This window comes from Cebus imitator, unplaced genomic scaffold (genome assembly GCF_001604975.1).
Source record: "Cebus imitator isolate Cc_AM_T3 unplaced genomic scaffold, Cebus_imitator-1.0 Scaffold220, whole genome shotgun sequence".
Lineage (NCBI taxonomy): Eukaryota > Metazoa > Chordata > Mammalia > Primates > Cebidae > Cebus > Cebus imitator.
Window position 1 is genome coordinate 3,115,048 of NW_016107535.1, and position 18,823 is coordinate 3,133,870.

The 18,823-nt window shown below is 39.7% G+C and overlaps 1 protein-coding gene across 1 annotated transcript in view; it reads right to left on the reverse strand.

Annotated features, from left to right (window-relative positions):
* Window positions 1-18,780, reverse strand: part of P3H2 (prolyl 3-hydroxylase 2) — a 166,381-nt gene extending 147,601 nt beyond the window's left edge. Inside the window, exon 1 of the mRNA XM_017549601.2 lies at window positions 17,949-18,780. Within this exon, the coding sequence (XP_017405090.1) occupies window positions 17,949-18,428 (480 nt within the window). The 5' untranslated portion in view covers window positions 18,429-18,780. The remainder of the gene's footprint in view (window positions 1-17,948) is intronic.
* Window positions 18,781-18,823: the final 43 nt, after the last annotated feature.

The window sequence follows — 18,823 nt, forward strand, 5'->3', positions numbered from 1 at the left end:
GAAGCTGCAGAAAAAAAGTCTGAAGCAAGTAGAAGTTGGTTCATGAGGTCTAAAAACAGAAGCTGTCTTCATTCATAACATGAAAGTGCTAGTGTGGCAGCTGAAGGTTATCCAGAAGACGTAGCTAAAATAATTAATAAAGATGGCTGCACTAAACAACAAACTTTCATTGTAGACCAAACATCTCCTTGGAAGAACACATCACATAGGACTTCCTTAGCTAGAGAAAATAAGTTAATGACTGGTGTTAAAGCTTCAAAGGAAAGGCTGGCTCTCCTGTTCCAGCTAATGTCGCTGGTGATTTTAACTTGAAGGCAATGTTGATTTACCACCCCCCAAATCCTAGAGCCCTTAAGAATTATGCTAAATCTACTCTGCCTGTGCTCTATAAATGCAATAACGAAGACTGGATGATGGCATAGCTGTTTACGGCATGGTTTACTGAGTATTTTAAGCCCACTGCTATCTGCTCAGAATTAAAGATTCCTCTCAAAATATTACTGCTAATTGACAATGCACCTAGTCACCCAAGAGCTCCGATGGAGACGAACAAAGAGGTAAATGTCATTTTCATGCTTACTAACATAGCATCCATTACTCTGGTAGACAAGGAGTAATTTTGATTTTCAAGTCTTATTATTTAAGAAATATACTTTGTAAGGTTATAACTGCCATAGATAGTGATTCCTCTGGTGGATCTGGGCGAAGTAAACTGAAAACTTTCTGGAAAGGATTTACCATTGTAGATGTCATTAATAGCATTAGTGATTCATAAGGAGAAGGTCCAAATAGCAACATTAAAAGGAATTTGGAAGAAGTTGATTCCAACTCTCATGAAAGATTTCGAGGAATTCAAGATTTCAGTGGAGAAAGTAACTGAAGTGTGGTAGACATAGCAAGTGAACTAAAATAAGAAGTGGAGCCTGAAGATGTTAGTTAATTGCTGAAATCTCATAATAAAACTCAAACAGACAAAAAGTTGCTTCTTATGGGTGAGCAAAAAAAAGTGGTTTCTTCATCTGGAAATTACTCCTGGTGAAGATGAAGTGAACATTGTTGAAATGACAACATAAGATTCAGAATATTACATGAGCTTAGTTGATAAAGCAGTGGCAAGGTTTGAGAGAATTGACCACTTTGAAGAAGTTCACTGTGAGTAAAATGCTACCACGCAGAGTAGTACTCCATAGAAAAAGTGTTCATAAAAGGAAGAGTTAATTAATGGGTCAAACTTTATTGGTTTTATTGTTTTGTTTTCTTTTTAAATACTGCAGCCACTCCAAATTACACTAACCATCACCCTGATCAGTCAGCAGCCACCAACATTGAGATAAGACCATCCACCAGCAAAAAGATTATATCTTGCTGAAGGCTCAGATAATTTTTAGCAACAAAGTATTTTTTTAAATTAAGGTATATACATTGTTTTTTAGGCATAATGTTATTGCACACTTACTAGACTGTATTATAATGTAAATATAAATTTCATATGCATTGGGAAAGCAAAAAAATAAAAATTGTGAGACTTGCTTTATGGTAATGGTCTGGAACCAAACCTGCAATATTTTCAAGGTATGCTAGTTTTCTAAATAACTGTGAAAAATCATATGGACAAGCCCATGTTCTAGAAGAACTGACAATTCAAATTCAACAAGCATGAGTTTCTATCAAGTGCAACACTCAAATAGTACTATCAGCTATATGTGAATGCTTAGGTCAAAGATTCACACATAATAATCTGGAATTTAGGAGGTATTGATCATGAAACTATCATATTTAATCTGAGACAATGGGTTACAGAAAAAAAAATCTTTACTAAGAAATCTTTTCTTCCTATTCCAAACTCTGAGTAAACTGATTTTTCATAAATAACATATTAGGTAAACCTTTGCTGACTATCCTACTGGGAAAGTGGACCAGGATGATTAAATACGTACTTATTTATGAAGAGTTAAATCACCGTGTTCTAGAGGAGCCTCGTCTATGGTCCTATAAACAAGTGAAAAGGCAGGCTGGTGGCAAGGCTGAAAGAGCACTGGGACTTTCCCATGCCTCTACAGCAGAGGGAGGAAAGAATACTCAACAACTCGACATGAACTATAGCACAATCCGTTTCACCTACTTACAGTTGATTCAGTGGTGGTGACAAGTTGACTTAGACATTTTTATTCTATATTAGAAAAGGTTTTTCAGTACCTTTTATTTATTTATTTATTTTTTTGAGATGAACTCTTTCTCTGTCATGCAGGCTGGGGTGCAGTGATGTGATCTTGGCTCACTGCAACCTCCGCCTCCCGGGCTCAAGTGATTCTCATGCCTCAGCCTCCCAAGTGGTTGGGATTACAGGCATGCACCACCATGCCTGGCTAATTTTTGTATTTTTAGTAGAGATGGGGTTTCACCACGTTGGCCAGGCTAGTCTCGAACTTGTGACCTCAAGTGATCCGCCGGCCTCGGCTTTCCAAAGTGCTGGGATTACAGAGGGGAGCCCCTGTGCCTCGTCTTCAGTAGCTTTTTGTGGTAAAGTATTGGTAACAAAACTCTGCTAGAGATCTGAATTCATATCCATTCCAAATTGTATTCATCATCATCATCATTCAAAGACCATTTAGAAAGCATGCTCTCTCTGAAGGATTAGGCATAGAACAGAAATATTTGTGATAATATTTAGTCTACTCCAGCCAAACAGTATGGGGCAAAAACCAAGGCTCAATTCAAGTTTACGTCATCAGCTGGTCCAAGACAGAACATGGGCTTCCACCCATTCCTCTCCACTCCAGTGGTGGTAGCAGGGCACTCCTCCCCCTCCCAACTAGAGAGTAAGGGAAGAATTTCAAAGAGGAGGGAGCTGGGTAAAGAAATTCCTTTTTTTTTTTTTTTTTTTTGAGACGGCGTTTCACTCTTGTTACCCAGGCTGGAGTGCAATGGTGCGATCTCGGCTCACCACAACCTCCGCCTCCTGGGTTCAGGCAATTCTCCTGACTCAGCTTCCTGAGTAGCTGGGATTACAGGCACGAGCCACCATGCCCAGCTAATTTTTTGTATTTTTAGTAGAGATGGGGTTTCACCATGTTGACCAGGATGGTCTCGATCTCTTGACCTCGTGATCCACCCGCCTCGGACTCCCAAAGTGCCGGGATTATAGGCGTGAGCCACTGCACCCAGCCTCAGGAATTCTTTAAATATTATTTTAAAATATTGAATATTTGAATACCCTTTAAATATATTTAATAGAACAAATGTTTGAGAAATGAATTACAGTGTAGAATACCACCATGTTTAAAGATTGGCCTCTGGACAATACATAAAGGAAGCAAATCAGAATAGGGTTGCAAAACCTCTATAAATGAAATTTCTTTTACATCGTATATCACAATATATTTGCTCAGAGAAGCATACCCACTTTCAATTCATAAACATGGATGTTCTGATCAGTTGTAATAAATTTAATTTAAACCCCCCAGTGGTACTATGTAATGGCAACTAAATCCATCTCAGATGCTATCTCATGAAGATATGAGTCAGAAATCAGAAGACTGATGCCAATCATGCATGTGGATATTACTGCTAAATATCCCATGCATGTGTGTTCCAGCATGTGTGTGTTAGGGCCCTGGTACCGGTTTTTCTCTTTTAATTTTTGCATTATGTCATTATTTATAAGGAATATGCTGGCAATCATGGCCTAAAATACATTAACTAGAATTCAAAAGCAAGATAAAAAATTGTATGACTTTTTTGATGAAAAAGACTTTAATGATCACTTCTGTGGGTACAAGACAAATTTTCATTTCACAGAATCATGGGGCCTTATAGGCTTTGCATTGGAAAATACTTTAAATCTCATTTATTTCATCATCACCCTGGTGCTAGCACGTTAAATACAACCTCCACATTAGGTATTTGTCTGACTCACGTTGGAATACCTTCCAGGGATTCCTGTGAGATCTCAGAATAGCTGCTAGTGTTAGGAAAGTCTTTCATATTTGAGCCAAGATCTTGTTCTCTATAACTTCTGTTACTTGGTCTTAGTGCTTCAATTCGTCAGTGCCATACAGATCAGGAATAATTGACTCAAATGACCATCTTTTTTGAACCTCTAAGAGGAGATTGTTGCTGTTGTTGTTGCCTGTCTTTTCTTCATTAGCTTACTCACTCTGTGTATCAGCTGTTTCTCATATATGGTTTTCCGTCTTTTCTCTCTCTCTTTGTTTTTCTTGAATGTGACCTAGTTTATTCTGTCCTCTTAAAGTGCCATTACATTAAATATTTGTGTAACTTCCTTTCAAGTTTTACTTTAAAGTGATTCACTGCCTGAAGGTGAGGACCAGCATCAGATACACTGGAAATAATTTCTTTCCTGAAACTTTTAAACTACATTATGTTCATTGCATTTTACATTCATTATTTTATGATCTCATCAATTTTCTGTTTCCTCAGGTAGACTGTTGGCTTGCTGTACCAATCCACAAAAGTGTTTTAGCAACTCAAACTGGCAGATGTAGAGGAGCTCTTATAAAGCAACTAGCCCAACGCTGCCCTAGTCCAAACGGAAACCCCAAGGACTAGGGAAAACCATTTATGACAGAACTGGGGGTAGAGTCTAAATTGCTTGATTCCTAGACTAACAACCCTCTACTTTTTTCTGAGCTACTCTCCCATTTACCTGACTGCTAAACAAAAAGCAGTTTCATTTTGGTGCCTATGATGAAGAAATGTTTGTTGATTCTCAAACCTAATCGTCTCCCATGGGTACATGAATTAGGGTAGGAAGGAGGGGTAAAGAGGTTTAAAATTCCCAAAGATGTGTTGGTCTGTGGGAAGAGATTTTTATCTATTAATATGAAACAGAGAAGGTTTGGAATGTGTTTGAACAGAGTCCATTTAAAAAAAAATACAAAGGAGAGGACACAATCTCAAGGAAATTGTGAAATCAGAGAATGGGAGAATTCAGTGGGGAAGAAAGCAAAGAACATTTCTCAACATAGCAAACAAACAGCCTCTAATTTCCCTTAAGCAGATAATTTTTGTTTTATCTTGATGGTGAAGAAGCTGGTAAGTCTGTGCTGCAACGCACAGAGTATTGAATGTAAGGCCCGTAACGGATTGAACAGGTCAAGAGCCTGTTTCATATGTCCCCTAGTGTTCTGTATCTGTCACAGATGTAACTATTTTCTCTGCTTATTATATTTGTCTAAATATTCTTCTGCCCTTCATCTTTCCTTAGAAATTCACCACCTGCCTAAAAGCTATGAGGCAAGGAATAATCTTTTTTTTTTTTTTTAAACATCACAAGTACCTTGTAAAATAGGTATGATTATCTCCATTTTCCTGATAGGAAATTCTAATTGATGTAGACAACTTTCATATAGCGTCAAATAGCTGATGTAAGTCAGAACTGTTTTTACTTTTTTTGACGATATATCTGTTTGATGTCAAAACTCAAACTACGAGAAATGAATGAGAACTCAGGATTTGTGATCAGGAAAATCTGGATTCAGTTTCTGATTCTGTCACTTACCAGCAGTGTCATCTCAGACATATTATTTGATCTTTTTGGCTTCAGTATCCCTAATGCAAAATGAAGAATACACTAGGCTTTATATCTTAGGGTTGTTGAAAGAGTTTGATGAGAAAATTTACATAAAGCTTTTAGCATAATACCTGGTACCTAGTAATAGTCAATAAATAATATCCATCATCACTAATAACTATAGTCATAAAACATACCTGCCTTCAAAACTAAGACCAAGTGTTTGATTTCAGTGACTTTTTAAGCCTGTTAAAGGAAATGTCATTTTGCTATTTCAGGTTTCTTTATAATCTGTTTTATAAACAAAATGTATCAAGAAGATAATATAATATGGTCTTCAAGGTGTAACAATTTTTTATATGAGTATATACTTTAATCTGGTTCTTCCTGCACATACACAAAACATTTTCTTTATTAATTTAGTGACTTTCTTGATATATATTTAGATAGATAGATAGATAGATAGATAGATAGATAGATAGATAGACATATATACCTATTGAGGTAAAAAATAATTCAACACATTATTTTGATGAAGTAGGGAAATTCTTTGACCTGTGTTTCAGCTGTGTGACATAATACAAGATTTTCTTCTTGTTTCACTTTCATAGCATTTTTATGTAAATGATTTAGTCTATGAATAGAGATTTTAATTTCTCCATTTTCTCACTCTTAATTTTATGTATCCTATCCCTCATAAATGACTTTTACAAATATTTCCTCATTTTGTCCTTTCATCAACCCTATGAGTTAGGTAATTTTTATTATTACCTTTTCACAGAGATAGAAATTGAGACACAAAGAGGGTGAACAATTTGGAAAATTGTAAAAGGGAAGGTTGAGCTTCACCTAGTATTTTTAAAGAAACCTGAAATGGGAAAATGACATTTCCCTTATCAAACTTAAAAAATCTTTAAAGCTACAATTCACTAACACTTAGCTTTGAGGTAATAGATTTTATAACTATTAGTAAAATTCCCTAAAAGGCATTGTTTCATATCTTACTATGCATATATTTCTTCCAAGCCTCAGCATAGTACATTCTTTTAAAAACTATGATTAGTCAGATTTATTCTTAAAACTGCCTGTACTACTGATTAAATTAATTCTCCAAATATTTCACTGTCTCTGTTTCCCATAGCATTTTTTGTTTTTTATTCCTTTTTTTGTATCTAAATGTTGAAAATTACCAGTATTTTATTTTTATTTATTTATTTTTTATCGACAGGGTTCTCACTATATGACATAGCCTGGTCTTGAACTCCTGGACTCAAGCAATCTTCCCACCTCAACCTCTAAAAGTGTTGGGATTTGTAGGCATTAGGCACTGTGCCCAGCCTAAAAATTTACTAGTATTTTTATGATGGCATGTTTCATATACCATATTTTTTTTTTTTTTTTTTTTTTTTGAGACAGGGTCTTGCTCTTTCACCCTGGCTAGAGTGCAGTGGTACAATCATGGCTCACTGCAGCCTCAAACTCCTGGGCTCAAGTGACCCTCCCACCTCAGCTTCCCAAAGCACTGAGATAACCAGTGTGAGCCACCACACCCAGCCCATAAATCTTTAAGTTTTATTTTCCATATTTAATATCACTGGTTTTTTTTGTTTGTTTGTTTTGTTTTGTTTTGGTTTTTTTGAGACGGAGTCTTGCTCTTGTTACCCAGGCTGGAGTGCAATGGCGCAATCTCGGCTCACCGCAACCTCCGTCTCCTGGGTTCAGGCAATTCTCCTGCCTCAACCTCCTGAGTCGCTGGGATTACAGGCACGTGCCACCATGCCCAGCTAATTTTTTGTATTTTTAGTAGAGACGGGGTTTCACCATGTTGACCAGGATGGTCTCGATCTCTTGACCTCGTGATCCACCCGCCTCGGCCTCCCAAAGTGCTGGGATTACAGGCTTGAGCCACCGCTCCCGGCCAATATCACTTTTTTGATACAAAACATCTCTGAATTGCCACCACATAATCATATAGGAGTGTCTCTGTTTATTATGTTAATTAGTATTATAGCTATATACACATTTGTTTTTTTTAGTGGACTGTGAGTTACTTGAAGATAGGAGTGTCTTACTCATCTTCTATCTCCTGAGCCTTAAGAAAGGTTACATCTAAAAGGCCTCAATAATTTTTGTAATTGCTTATTGGGAAAACAGTTTAATTTAATGAAAACGAATAGCTAACATTTTTTATTTGGGATCTTCCTCTTTTTTTTGTTTTTGCTTTTTTTTAGAGGGGAATTATATCATTTGGTAAATATTCGGTGTTACGCATGCGGAATCTCTACCCAGAGGAATTATTTCCTTCTCTTTCTTGAAGAAGCTGATTAGCTCTGCTTTTCTGGGTTTTAGCAAGGCAGAAGTGTCTGAATAGGATACGGCCTTATGGCAATACAGAGTAGACAGAAGACCAACATCTGCTTCTGAATTATTAGTTTTACAACAGAGACAGATATCAGAGTATTAAACATCCTAGCTTTGTTTCGTGAAACGTTTTTCATGCCTGAGACCTTTGGACTTCAATCTGATTGCTCTTGGCTTTCCTTTACTTCAATTTTGTTCATTATCTCTTCATCCTCTTCCTCTATTTCTGAATCACCCTTTGGCTCCCTCCTCCCCTCCCTCTTTCTTTCGCTCTCTCTCTCTCTGTCATTTTTTCTTTCACCTGACCTTCTCTTATTTCCCCCACTTCCCAGCCTCTGTGAGTTGGCATTTTTGTTTTGAGTCAAGCTGCTTCCTAAAAATACATGTGACACAGAGGTAACCCAAAGAAAACTTAAGGGTTGCAGTGGATTATTTTTAAATAATTGGGTTTGGAAACTTTACAAAGAAAACTTAAGGGTTGCAGTGGATTATTTTTAAATAATTGGGTTTGGAAACTTTACAAGTTGAATGAGAAATATAGCAATTCTGGAATCTGAAATTCACAACTAAGATATGTTAGTTTGTATTGTTAAGGCAACCTATCTCATCATGTTAGGACAATAAGTAGGAAAAAGTATCTGATCTTTTTTATAAGCTGAACTACTGAAGCTATGGAGAACCAGATACGCAATATGAACCCAGTGCTTTGATTCTTGAAGAGAGAAGCTCTATTTCCAATGGATTTACCCTCTAAAAGATACCTAGCTGCAGTCAAACTTGTTTATAAATATTACAATTCATCAGTGGGCAAATTGTCATCTAGTATATATTGTCAAAAACTTAAATTGTATTTATCTAACCTTGATGTCCAGTCATCTCAAATATGGCTAAATGTTTAAACCAGTGTTTTTCTATCTGGGGTGATTTTGACTGCCAAGTGACACTTTGCAATATATGGAGACATTTTTTTGTTGTTGTTATTACAGCTTGGAGAGGGGTGGAATGTGTTAACTACTGATATAACAGGTAAAGGCCAGGAATGTTGCTGGCCATCCTAAAATGCACAGGACAGCTTGCCGCAACAAAGAATTATTCATCCCAGAATATCAATTAGCCAAGGTTGAGAAACTCTGACTGAAATGCTTATTGGCCTGAAAACCTGCAAACTCCACTGTTTAGCTGAGCCTTTGGTAATCCTATAGAAACAATGATTGACTGTGAAAGTCTATGTCCCTGGTGGCATTCATAAATGGCATGTATTAGAATCATATACTGATTGCTGATCCTGGATTTCATATAAAAATATTATTATAAAATAGCACATGTTTCAGTGGAGAGATAATTTGCATGGTCTACTGGATTAGTCTTTGATACTATAATTTGAGCTCATTTTTTAAAAAGAGCCAAATCTGGTTTTAAGGTAATTCTCTATGTCCAGAGTCTTAATTGTGTGTCAATTTCTCTATGCAAATCTACTGATTTTGGCAAACTTAAAAATTCAGCATGCAAGCAAGAAGAATTTGGCTCAAATCTCCTGTGCTTCCAGATTTGTTAACGATTTCTTTGTTTTGTATTCATTTATTTTATTACATATTTTGCTTTTATCCACTCCTTTCCAGGGTCCCAGTACAATTAAACTGCAGTCTCCAGAAGTTTTCTGTTATGTGCACAAAAACTGAATCCATTACTTATAGATAATGTATTCCAGCAGTATCATTCTGATAGTCCTGCACTTCTAAAATTTTTGACATTTTGGATCTCCCCCTTTCTGGCTCCTATTCCTCTACTTCCCTTCCAAAGAAGATCCTTTGCCTCATTCATTTTCATTAAGCTAACTGGGAAAACAGCATTAACTCAGGTTCTTATTTCTGAGATTTTCCCAGAAGTAGGCAGAATAATGGTGCAAGAAATAACATTCCATAAGAAGATAGCGGATTTTATTTCAGGGTCTCTTTCATTTAGCAAATAATGCCGGGGGCATGTTATCTGTTTCATTGTAACTTTGTTAAGCTTGTGTGGTCAATGGCAATTTCACAGAAGTGGAGGTCAGGGTTCTTAGAATCTGATTCTGGTCCTTCTCTTAGGTTGCTATAAAAATGAGGTCACTCAATTTTCTTTTGGCCTTTATTTTCCATCTGTAAAATGGGTTGCCTGGAATACCAATGTTCCATTAACGTGGCAGGGTGTAGCTGCAGAAAGGGTGATAAAGGGCTGGGGAAAAAGAACGCCATTCAAAAAAATTCAATCAGAGGGGCTCTATGTTAATATACTTTATATAGAAATGACACTGTATCTTTCATCTCTGTATTCAAAACCCCTAACTGGAAACTAGCACTGGCCCCTCTAAACCAATTTTAAACATCACTTCCTCCATGAAACCAATTTCTGGTCTTCCTATTCCCCACTTGAATGTGACTCTTTCTGTGTTATAAACTTTCAAAGAGCATGAAAATTTTGTAAAGTATCCCAGGTCATCTAATTTGACTCTTTACCTGATGCACGAATTCTTGCCATAAACAATATTCCTGACAGCCTCAATGTCAGAATCACAGTGCTAGAGGAACCTAAATAATTAAGCTGGTCCAGCCTTCAATTCACAGGAATTCATGGAAGATGCTCAGAGACAGAAAAAGAAACGTTGAAATCATTAATGTCCCTAGGGTTAAGTCACTTTATCATTAACAGAATAATGAGAAGTGCAATAAAAATAATCCTATAACTTGCATTGCGGTTGACAGTTTTCCCCATGGGTCTTGCATTATAATTATGCGCCTTCTGAAATCCACTATATTAGATGTGAGCTAACTGAGGGGAGGATTCCTGTTCTAGTGTGGATCTTACAAGTAGTGGTTAATGGCAATGTCACAGGGGTTGGAGGGAGTTTGGGTTCTCAGATTTTAATCCTGGATCATCCATCTGATTGTATTTAATTTGATCTACTCAATTATCTTCTGAGCTTTATTTTCCCATGCATAAAATGAAATGGTTGGAGTACTGATGGTCCATGAATGTGACAGGGGGGCAGTGGCAGAAATATAGAGAGTTGGTGGGGAAGATCTTCCTCCAACCCATACCCAGATCTTTCACAACGCACATGAAAACAGTATCAAAGTGACATAAAAACAGTATCAAAAAGTAGAGATAATTATGACTGTTTATCAGATTAAATGAGAGGCTCAATGGCTTTTATTTTACTATAGCCAGAAACCAGACCTTAGGTCTACCAATATTTTCTCTTCCCTTATGTTCTCCTCTACTCTGTTCTTTTCAGATATACTTGCATTGTGTAGACCACTAATAGGACAATGTAGGGGTAGGGCCAAGGAAAAAGAGAGAAATAAGTCAAGGAAACAATACAGTACAGTAGAGCAGAAAGGAGTGTGGTCAAGAGAAATAGCTACTTTCAACAACAGTCTGCAGTCCTCTTCGGTGCTCAAATCAGAAAAGCACACATAGAACACTAGGAATACCACTCAGAAGCTCACACCAGATTATTTTTTTAAAGATACATGTAAGCCATTTGGCAAATGATGACAAGGTCTGGTGGAAAATACACAGCTAGGAAGTCAGGCAGCAGGAAACGAGGGATGAATTAAAAGACAGAAAAAGAATTACAGAAGAAAGCTGAATGGAAAAAAAAGGAGAAATTATTTTTCCTAATGAGGAATACAACATTTTCCACCAGACAACTGCAACTCTTGGCTGAATAACTTATGTATCATGTGAATGAAAGTGCAGGATGCAGAGGGCAGTCCAGGAAGCCGTGTCTCATGTCCACTTTGTCTCTGAAGGTAATGGGTTTACCACAGGTCTCAAGTGCACCACTGATTCACCAGACTACCCCTCAAGGAGGTAGCCATGACTGTGACATAGAGGCTGGAAAGAGCAGGGGACTGGAAGTCAGAATACCTACATTCTGGACGAAGCTCCATTTGCTGACCCTTCTTGATTTGTTGTAGAATCTGTGAGACCAGTGTCATCATGTGTTAAGTGGCAGGGATAGATTTTTTCATGATCTTTGAGGGCCTTTCAGGCTGTAGCATTTTAATAATGTAAATAACCACCACTTCCACCCTTGTTAGATTATGTTTCTTGAACAAAATAGTTATCCCTCCTTCCCCAATTTCTATGTCATTGCCCCAAAGCAGTTATTTGACTTGAAGGTGTTCTTTTTGAACCTCTTCCAGCTCTAAAATCTGTGATTCTAAGAAATCCACAGTTTATTAAATTTCTTAGCAATACAAAAGAACAGTTATTATATCAAATCTAATAAGTCTTCATTTTAGGTGAATCCATCCACCTTTCAAAATTTATCAGGTCTCACCTATGAGCAAGCTTACATTTTATCAAACATTTCCAAGAGAAATTTATAGCTACCCTTTGGGAGTTCATCAATGAACAAATGATATTAGTAACAGAATCCATTTGATTCTGAGAGATGAGGTTTATGAAGAAAGGGAAATACTGGTTTATTAATTTCCTTTATTAAAGCCTAGGAAGGAATCCCTGATTAGCCAGGCTGATTAACCATGGGAGAATACTTGCAAGCAGCTGCTGCCCTCATCTGATTACATTCTAAGCCACTGTGGCACTTATCACTTATAAAGGCAATGGATGACTGGTAAGGAGCTGACCAGGCTTTCAAACATGGAACAATCCCAACAAGGAACAATTGTGATTCTAATTCCTTAGCACACAGGACCTAAAAACTATCTAGATAAATAATCTCTCAGGTTTTCTTCCTAAGGAGTGAGACCTAAAGATGATGACCTGTACATTTTGATGATTTAAGCACAAAAGAGTGTTCAGTAGTTAAAGAGAGTAGAGAAAAGCTTCATCTTTTGAGGAAATAACCATTAGAACAATTTCATAACTGTGATTTCAGTAATATATGAAATCAACCTCCTATTTGAAATAATTTGCAGATAAAATATACATGTTGTACAAGTAGGTAAAAATAATATAAATACGAGATTCAGGAAGGCATTTTTATTCTAAACTAGTAAGATCTACATGATGCACTTGTCTGGGTTTTCAAATTCTTTTTAATGCACTCATTCTAAAAAGAGAAGGCAGTTGATAAAACAGAGTAAGAGTGAGGAAATTCCTAGAGTTTACTTCACCCCCACCCTCCCATGCACCCCACCAGCCCCTGGCCAGAAACCACTAATCTGGTAGATTCAGAATTGCTTAACGTAGTTGTGATTCTTTATTTTTCCCCTTCCCTTTAATTCTAAGAAGAAAAACAAAGGTCAAATGGAAAAACCAACAACCCAGAAACAAAACAAGCAGGGGCAAGCTTGTTTGGAATAGAAAAATGAATAAATAAACAGCACTAGTTTCTTTTCTTTTGTTTTTTTTAAATGGCTGGGAAAAGTGGGAGAAAAAAACAGACACTGTCAACCCATTTGTGATTTTAAAGGACACAGATAAGAAAGAAAAGTGTCCCTCATGTTTGTTTAAATTCCAGAAATGTACATGAAACAGGTACAATATGTCAAGGGTATTTTGAAGTACAGTTTTAAGTAATAAGAACTAAAGAAGAAAAAGGGGGCTGTGGAAGGGGGTGAAAGTTTGCAACATCAGCCAGAACTTGTAAGGAGAAAATAGTGAAAATAGTTGTCAGGCAGTCAACAGTCCTGTAACTTCTTCTCCCAAATGACCAGACAGAAAGCCAAACAACTGAAGTGAGAAAACCTTCTGCTACCAGGCAGAAATCTTTCTCAACAACATTCATGTGCACAGAACCAAGTTATTATTCATTCAACAAACCTACGCTGAACATCTACTGCTACCAGCCCCCATTTTAGGTATTTGGAAGGAAAATGATTGCCGATGACCCAACTTGGACCTACTGAGCCTTTATCTCTAATTTTAAATCCCATTTGAATGCCCCTGATAGTTAAGAATAATTATCCACTTGGTAATCATCCAAATCTGGGAACCTCCACTTTAGAAGATGCAAGAATCACTAAGCCAGTTCTTGATTTCAAGGAGCTCACATAAGTAATGGCAAATACATCAATCTTTCCAAAACAAGGTTAAAAATGAAAAATGAAGGGAGAGGAACAAATTTGTTGCTGTGGGAATTCAGAAAAGGGAGAAATGGTGTACTTCTGGGAGTTGTGGGAGGAGTGAAGGAAGGACTCACAGAAATAAGTGTATTTATGAGTTAGGATAGTTACGATTTGAACATGTAGAAAAGGAGGAGGAAAGATCCACTATTTTAACTAATAATAAGAAGAAATATATCTGCAATGCTTACTGAGAATCAGGCCCTATTCTGGGCTCTTTACATCACTCATCTCTTAAACTTAACCTGAAACAAGCAGGTAGGCCCGATAATTTCCCCATTTTGCAGATGGGAGAACTAAAGCTAAAAAAATCTTACGTAATTTGCTGACTGTCACACAGATAGGGATTGGGAAAACTAAAAACTAATCCCATATCTATCCTATTCTAAAGCCTCTACACCTCTCAAGAAAGAATAAACAAGGCCAAGAGCTGCAGAAGTGTCAGGCGTAAGACAAAAGCACTCATTGTTCCCTTTGGCTGGAGCGTGTCAGAGTTGGGGAAGATAGGGCTGGGAAGGTTGAGAGGGAGCCAGGCTGTGGGTGCTATGGTAAAGTATTTGAGCTTTATATGGTAGCAACGGGAAGGCCACTGAAGGTTTCCGAGCAGAGAATGAAATGAGAAAAGCCGTGTCTTATGTCTTAGGCTATGAATCATGGGTTATATCAAACAATCTTAAATGATAAAAATAAAAAGTTTGAAGAGTCTCACCCTGCCTTTAAACAAAAAAGTATGGCTAGGAGCCAGGTGAAACTACTGCCTCATAGCTGTCTAGGCAAATTCCCAACATGCCAGGCCTTGAGAAAGAGTCTACCAAGCAAGGCTTATGAAAAATGCAGTCAGTGTCCGTTACCCTACAAGACAAGGACATACTCATACCTGGAGCTGTCCAAATCTGGCATAAGGATAGCCCTGGGGTATGCATCATTTTCTGGGACCTGAAGTGAACCCACAGGCCAGTGGCTACAGGATAACTGTGGGAATCAGTTACTGGAAGAATCCAGACTTCTGACTCCCAGCCCTGTGCTCATTTCAACAGATCATTTAGTATGCCACTAAATAAATGACACTGAGCTTTATGTTTGTTAAACATTTAGAAACATCACTTTCCTCATCTGTGAACCAAGAAGTTGAACTCAGAGGGTCTCATATTTCATGATTCTTCACCCTTCTTCCGCTCCAACACATCAGTACAAGGAATCTGCTTTCATCAGTGGCCCACTCAGCAGGATCTGGGGGAGAAGCAACATCTCCTGAGAGCTTCTGTAGTTGGTAAATCTCTTAGCAGAGAATAATTGTACTTTCCTAGCTTTATAAAGCATTTCAGTCCTCCCTCACTGAATCTGCTCTGGCCCAGGATTATCTTTTTAAGTGCAAACTAGATCACTGATGTCAAAAGCAATTCAACAATACAGGACGCCATGACCATATCCAGTCACCTGCAGGCAGTTCCTTATCCTAACATCAGGGAGTTAATACCCTAGATTCCAGACCTGTCAAGAGTTCAAGGACGTTCTTTTATTATTTGAGAGGTTTTTTTTTTTTTTTTTTTTTTTTTTTTTTTCAGTCTTAAAAGATGGTGTGTTTGCGTATTCATAAGTGAAATTCCAAGGAAGCCAAGCAAAGGCTAAAAGGGAGCAGGGGAGAAAAAAACCATGATGCATTTTTAGATGTTCACAAACTCCAACTTTGAAAAATGAATTTCCAAAGGGATAAAAATAGTTTCTTCTTAAGAGATTGTCAATTATATAGACCCAAGAAACCGTCAGAGAAGAGAAGTGGGGAGAAGATGCAAGACTTGTTCTGCTCTCAGAGATACTGCTGGTAGAACCGAAATGAACACATGAAGCCACATTGAAAGAACTTCTTAAACTTCATTAATTCATTAGACAACACCCAGTAATTCACTCACAGAGTGTGACTCGTTTCTGTAATCCATTCACCACAAAAATGTGAGGTATGTTAAACCTAAGGCTTCACCTTCTTTGACCTCCAGCCCAGGAACAGTAAGGAAAATGACTGACAAACGCTCACATTAACAGGGAAGCAAGCAGAATTCCAGAACCAGGGAAACCTACATATTGAGAGTTACCTCATGGATATTTATTTTTATAGGACTGACCATGAATATGTATTCTTTCTCCAGATATGAGAAAGGAAAATATGTCCAAAATTTGTGGCAGAATTAACAGCAGGGCTGCTAGCCTTACATCTGAGACTCCTGGGAGGACCAAGCTACGGGACCATCCATGTTCTGCTTTGGGAACTAGCTTATGATAGCTTCACTGTCAGACACTCAAGGTATGGTGTTGGCTGATTTCACCAGAAACTGTGTAAATCACTTAGAAGAAATCAGAGTTATACATCACACATGCCTTAGCAAATCCATCAGGAGGCACAAGTAAGTAGAAGACAAGTCCTGGAAAGGATTCAGGCCTTCTCTTCATTTCTTGACCAATGTACTAGTCCAGTGAACTCTAACACCTTAGCCACAATACACAGGAAGTTAAGATTTAGACTTAGTTGAAATGTCATGAATTCTACCAACAGTTGCCAATCTGAAAGAACCCTACCAGTGTGAGGTCAGGGTTCTTGTGGGATGAGCTGCAAAGGTATTTGGATATTTGAACATGGTATGTACTTTCATCTCCTTAGAAATGCAGCCTGGTCTGGCCAGGCATGCTGGCTCAAGCCTGTAATCACAGCACTTTGGGAGGCCAAGGCAAACAGATCACGAGGTCAAGAGATCGAGACCATATTGGCCAATATGGTGAAACCCCGTCTCTACTAAAAATACAAAAATTAGCTGAGCATGGTGACGCGCACTTATAGTCCCAGCCTCTCAGGAGGCTGAGGCTGGAGAATCGCTTGAACTCAGGAGGCAGAGGTTGCAGTGAGCCAATATCTGGCCATTGCACCATTGCACTGCAGCCTGGGCAACAGAGCAAAACTCCAGTTCAAAAATAAATAAGTAAATGAATAAATAGGAAGAAAAAAGAAATGCAGCTTGGTCCATTGGGTAGCATGACCAACTACCCCCAAAGTTTCCACTTTTCCAACAGTAGTATAAGAGACATTGATACATTAACACAGAAAACCGGAAAGAAGGCTTGAGTGTAAATTTGAAGCAAAATTGGGTGAGTGGCAGTGGAGGTTGAAGAACTCATTCAAATTCCCTCTACTGAAGCATCCAGAGAGATCTTCAACGTTATGGATGTGAAAAATATGTCAATACACACAGTATACCTCCTGACACTAACTTTAGGCAAGTTAGGTCTACCAAAATAAAACTAGAAGTAGAGGACTGATGCCCAGTAACCCAGTCCAATGTATCACACCAGAAACTGAAAGTCTGCTATCAAACGAGAAAAAGTCCACACTTAGGGTGGATACTTTTACTGAGACTGCCTCAAACAGCTTCACCTCCTCCAAGCAGCCCTTCTCTTTAACCTTTGATCTTTACTTTTTTGTAGGTGAAGGGGAGAAGAGAGAAAAATTTGTTTTAGAACAGGTATATTTTTACTTCACTATTTTGAACGTACTTTCTTTTGAACTTCAGAGAAAATTTGCAGACTACAGTCTATTAAAGATGAGGGAGAGGAGACAGAAGAGAAACGGAAAATGAGCGGTGAGAAGAGAACTTGTACTAGACTCAGGTTTGTCAAATCCCCATGAATTAGTGCTGAATTAGAAGGTCATCTAACACCATCTTACCAGTACAATCCTGTTTTTGAGAGAGAAGTTGGCTCTGAGAAAGAGGGAAAAAGACTTGTCCAAGTTAATTAGTTGTTGGGTACAGAGATGGGGCCACCAGACATCTAGATTCACAAACATGAGTCACATACTTAAGGAGACCCAATGTGAAAGGCTGAACAGAGAGCATGGGAAGATGATGGGGTGGGGGTGGGGGCAGCAGGGAGGGCTCAAGCGGGCATCTGCGAGCCGCAGGGAGCTTTGGAGTGGAGGAGCGCTCGGTGGGTACCTTGATGTAGGCCCGCTGCAGGTAGTTGTAGGGCACTCTGCGCTGGAAGTCGCTGCGCACATCCTCGCTGACGCGGTGACGGGATGCAGGTCCCCCGAGGCGCTGGGTCTCGCAGCTGCGGCAACAGCGCGCCCGCTCCAACACGGAGCGGAAAAAAGGCAGCTCGGCCCCGGGGCCCGCGCCGGGGGTCGCCAGCGGGTGGCGCGCGGCGCAGCGGCGGGCACAGCGCGCGCGGATTTCCCGCAGGCGCCGGTGGCTGCGCAGCGCCGCCTCCAAGTCGCGCACGGCTTGCTCGTAGTCCCCGCGGTAGTAGGCGGCCGCGCCGCTGGCGTAGAGCAGGTCGAAGGGCTGCAGACGCCCGGGCTCGCGCTCCGGCTCCCGGCGTGCGCTGTCCGGGGGGCCGCCCCACACTGGCGGCGGCAGCAGCAGCGGCAGCGGCAGCAGCAGCAGCAGCGACGGCGCCCAGATGCGCTCCCGCATCCTCCGCCTCAGAGAGGCGCTGCACCGCCAAGCGGAGAGGGCTTCGGGGCGCCTCGCGTCCGGGTCGCCTCTCCCACCGCCGCTCGGGGAAGCGCGCCGACCCCGCCGCGATCTGGCTGCCCCGCGAGCCCCAGGTGACTGCCGGCGCTCCGCGGACTGAGAGGCGGAGGCCGTGCCTGGCCAGCCGCTCTTAAAGGGACGCCCACAGCTCACACGCTCCTCCTGCTGCCTCGAGAGCCGCTCTCCCCGGCTCCCTGCTGCGGCGGCGCTGCCAGGGGCAGCACACTCCAGCGCCAGCCACAGAGCTAGCGCCGCTTGAGGCCAGCCGGGGACGAGGAGCTGTACACGTGGGCTCCCTTCTAGTAGCAGAAGGGGATTGTGTTAGTCTCCTTCTT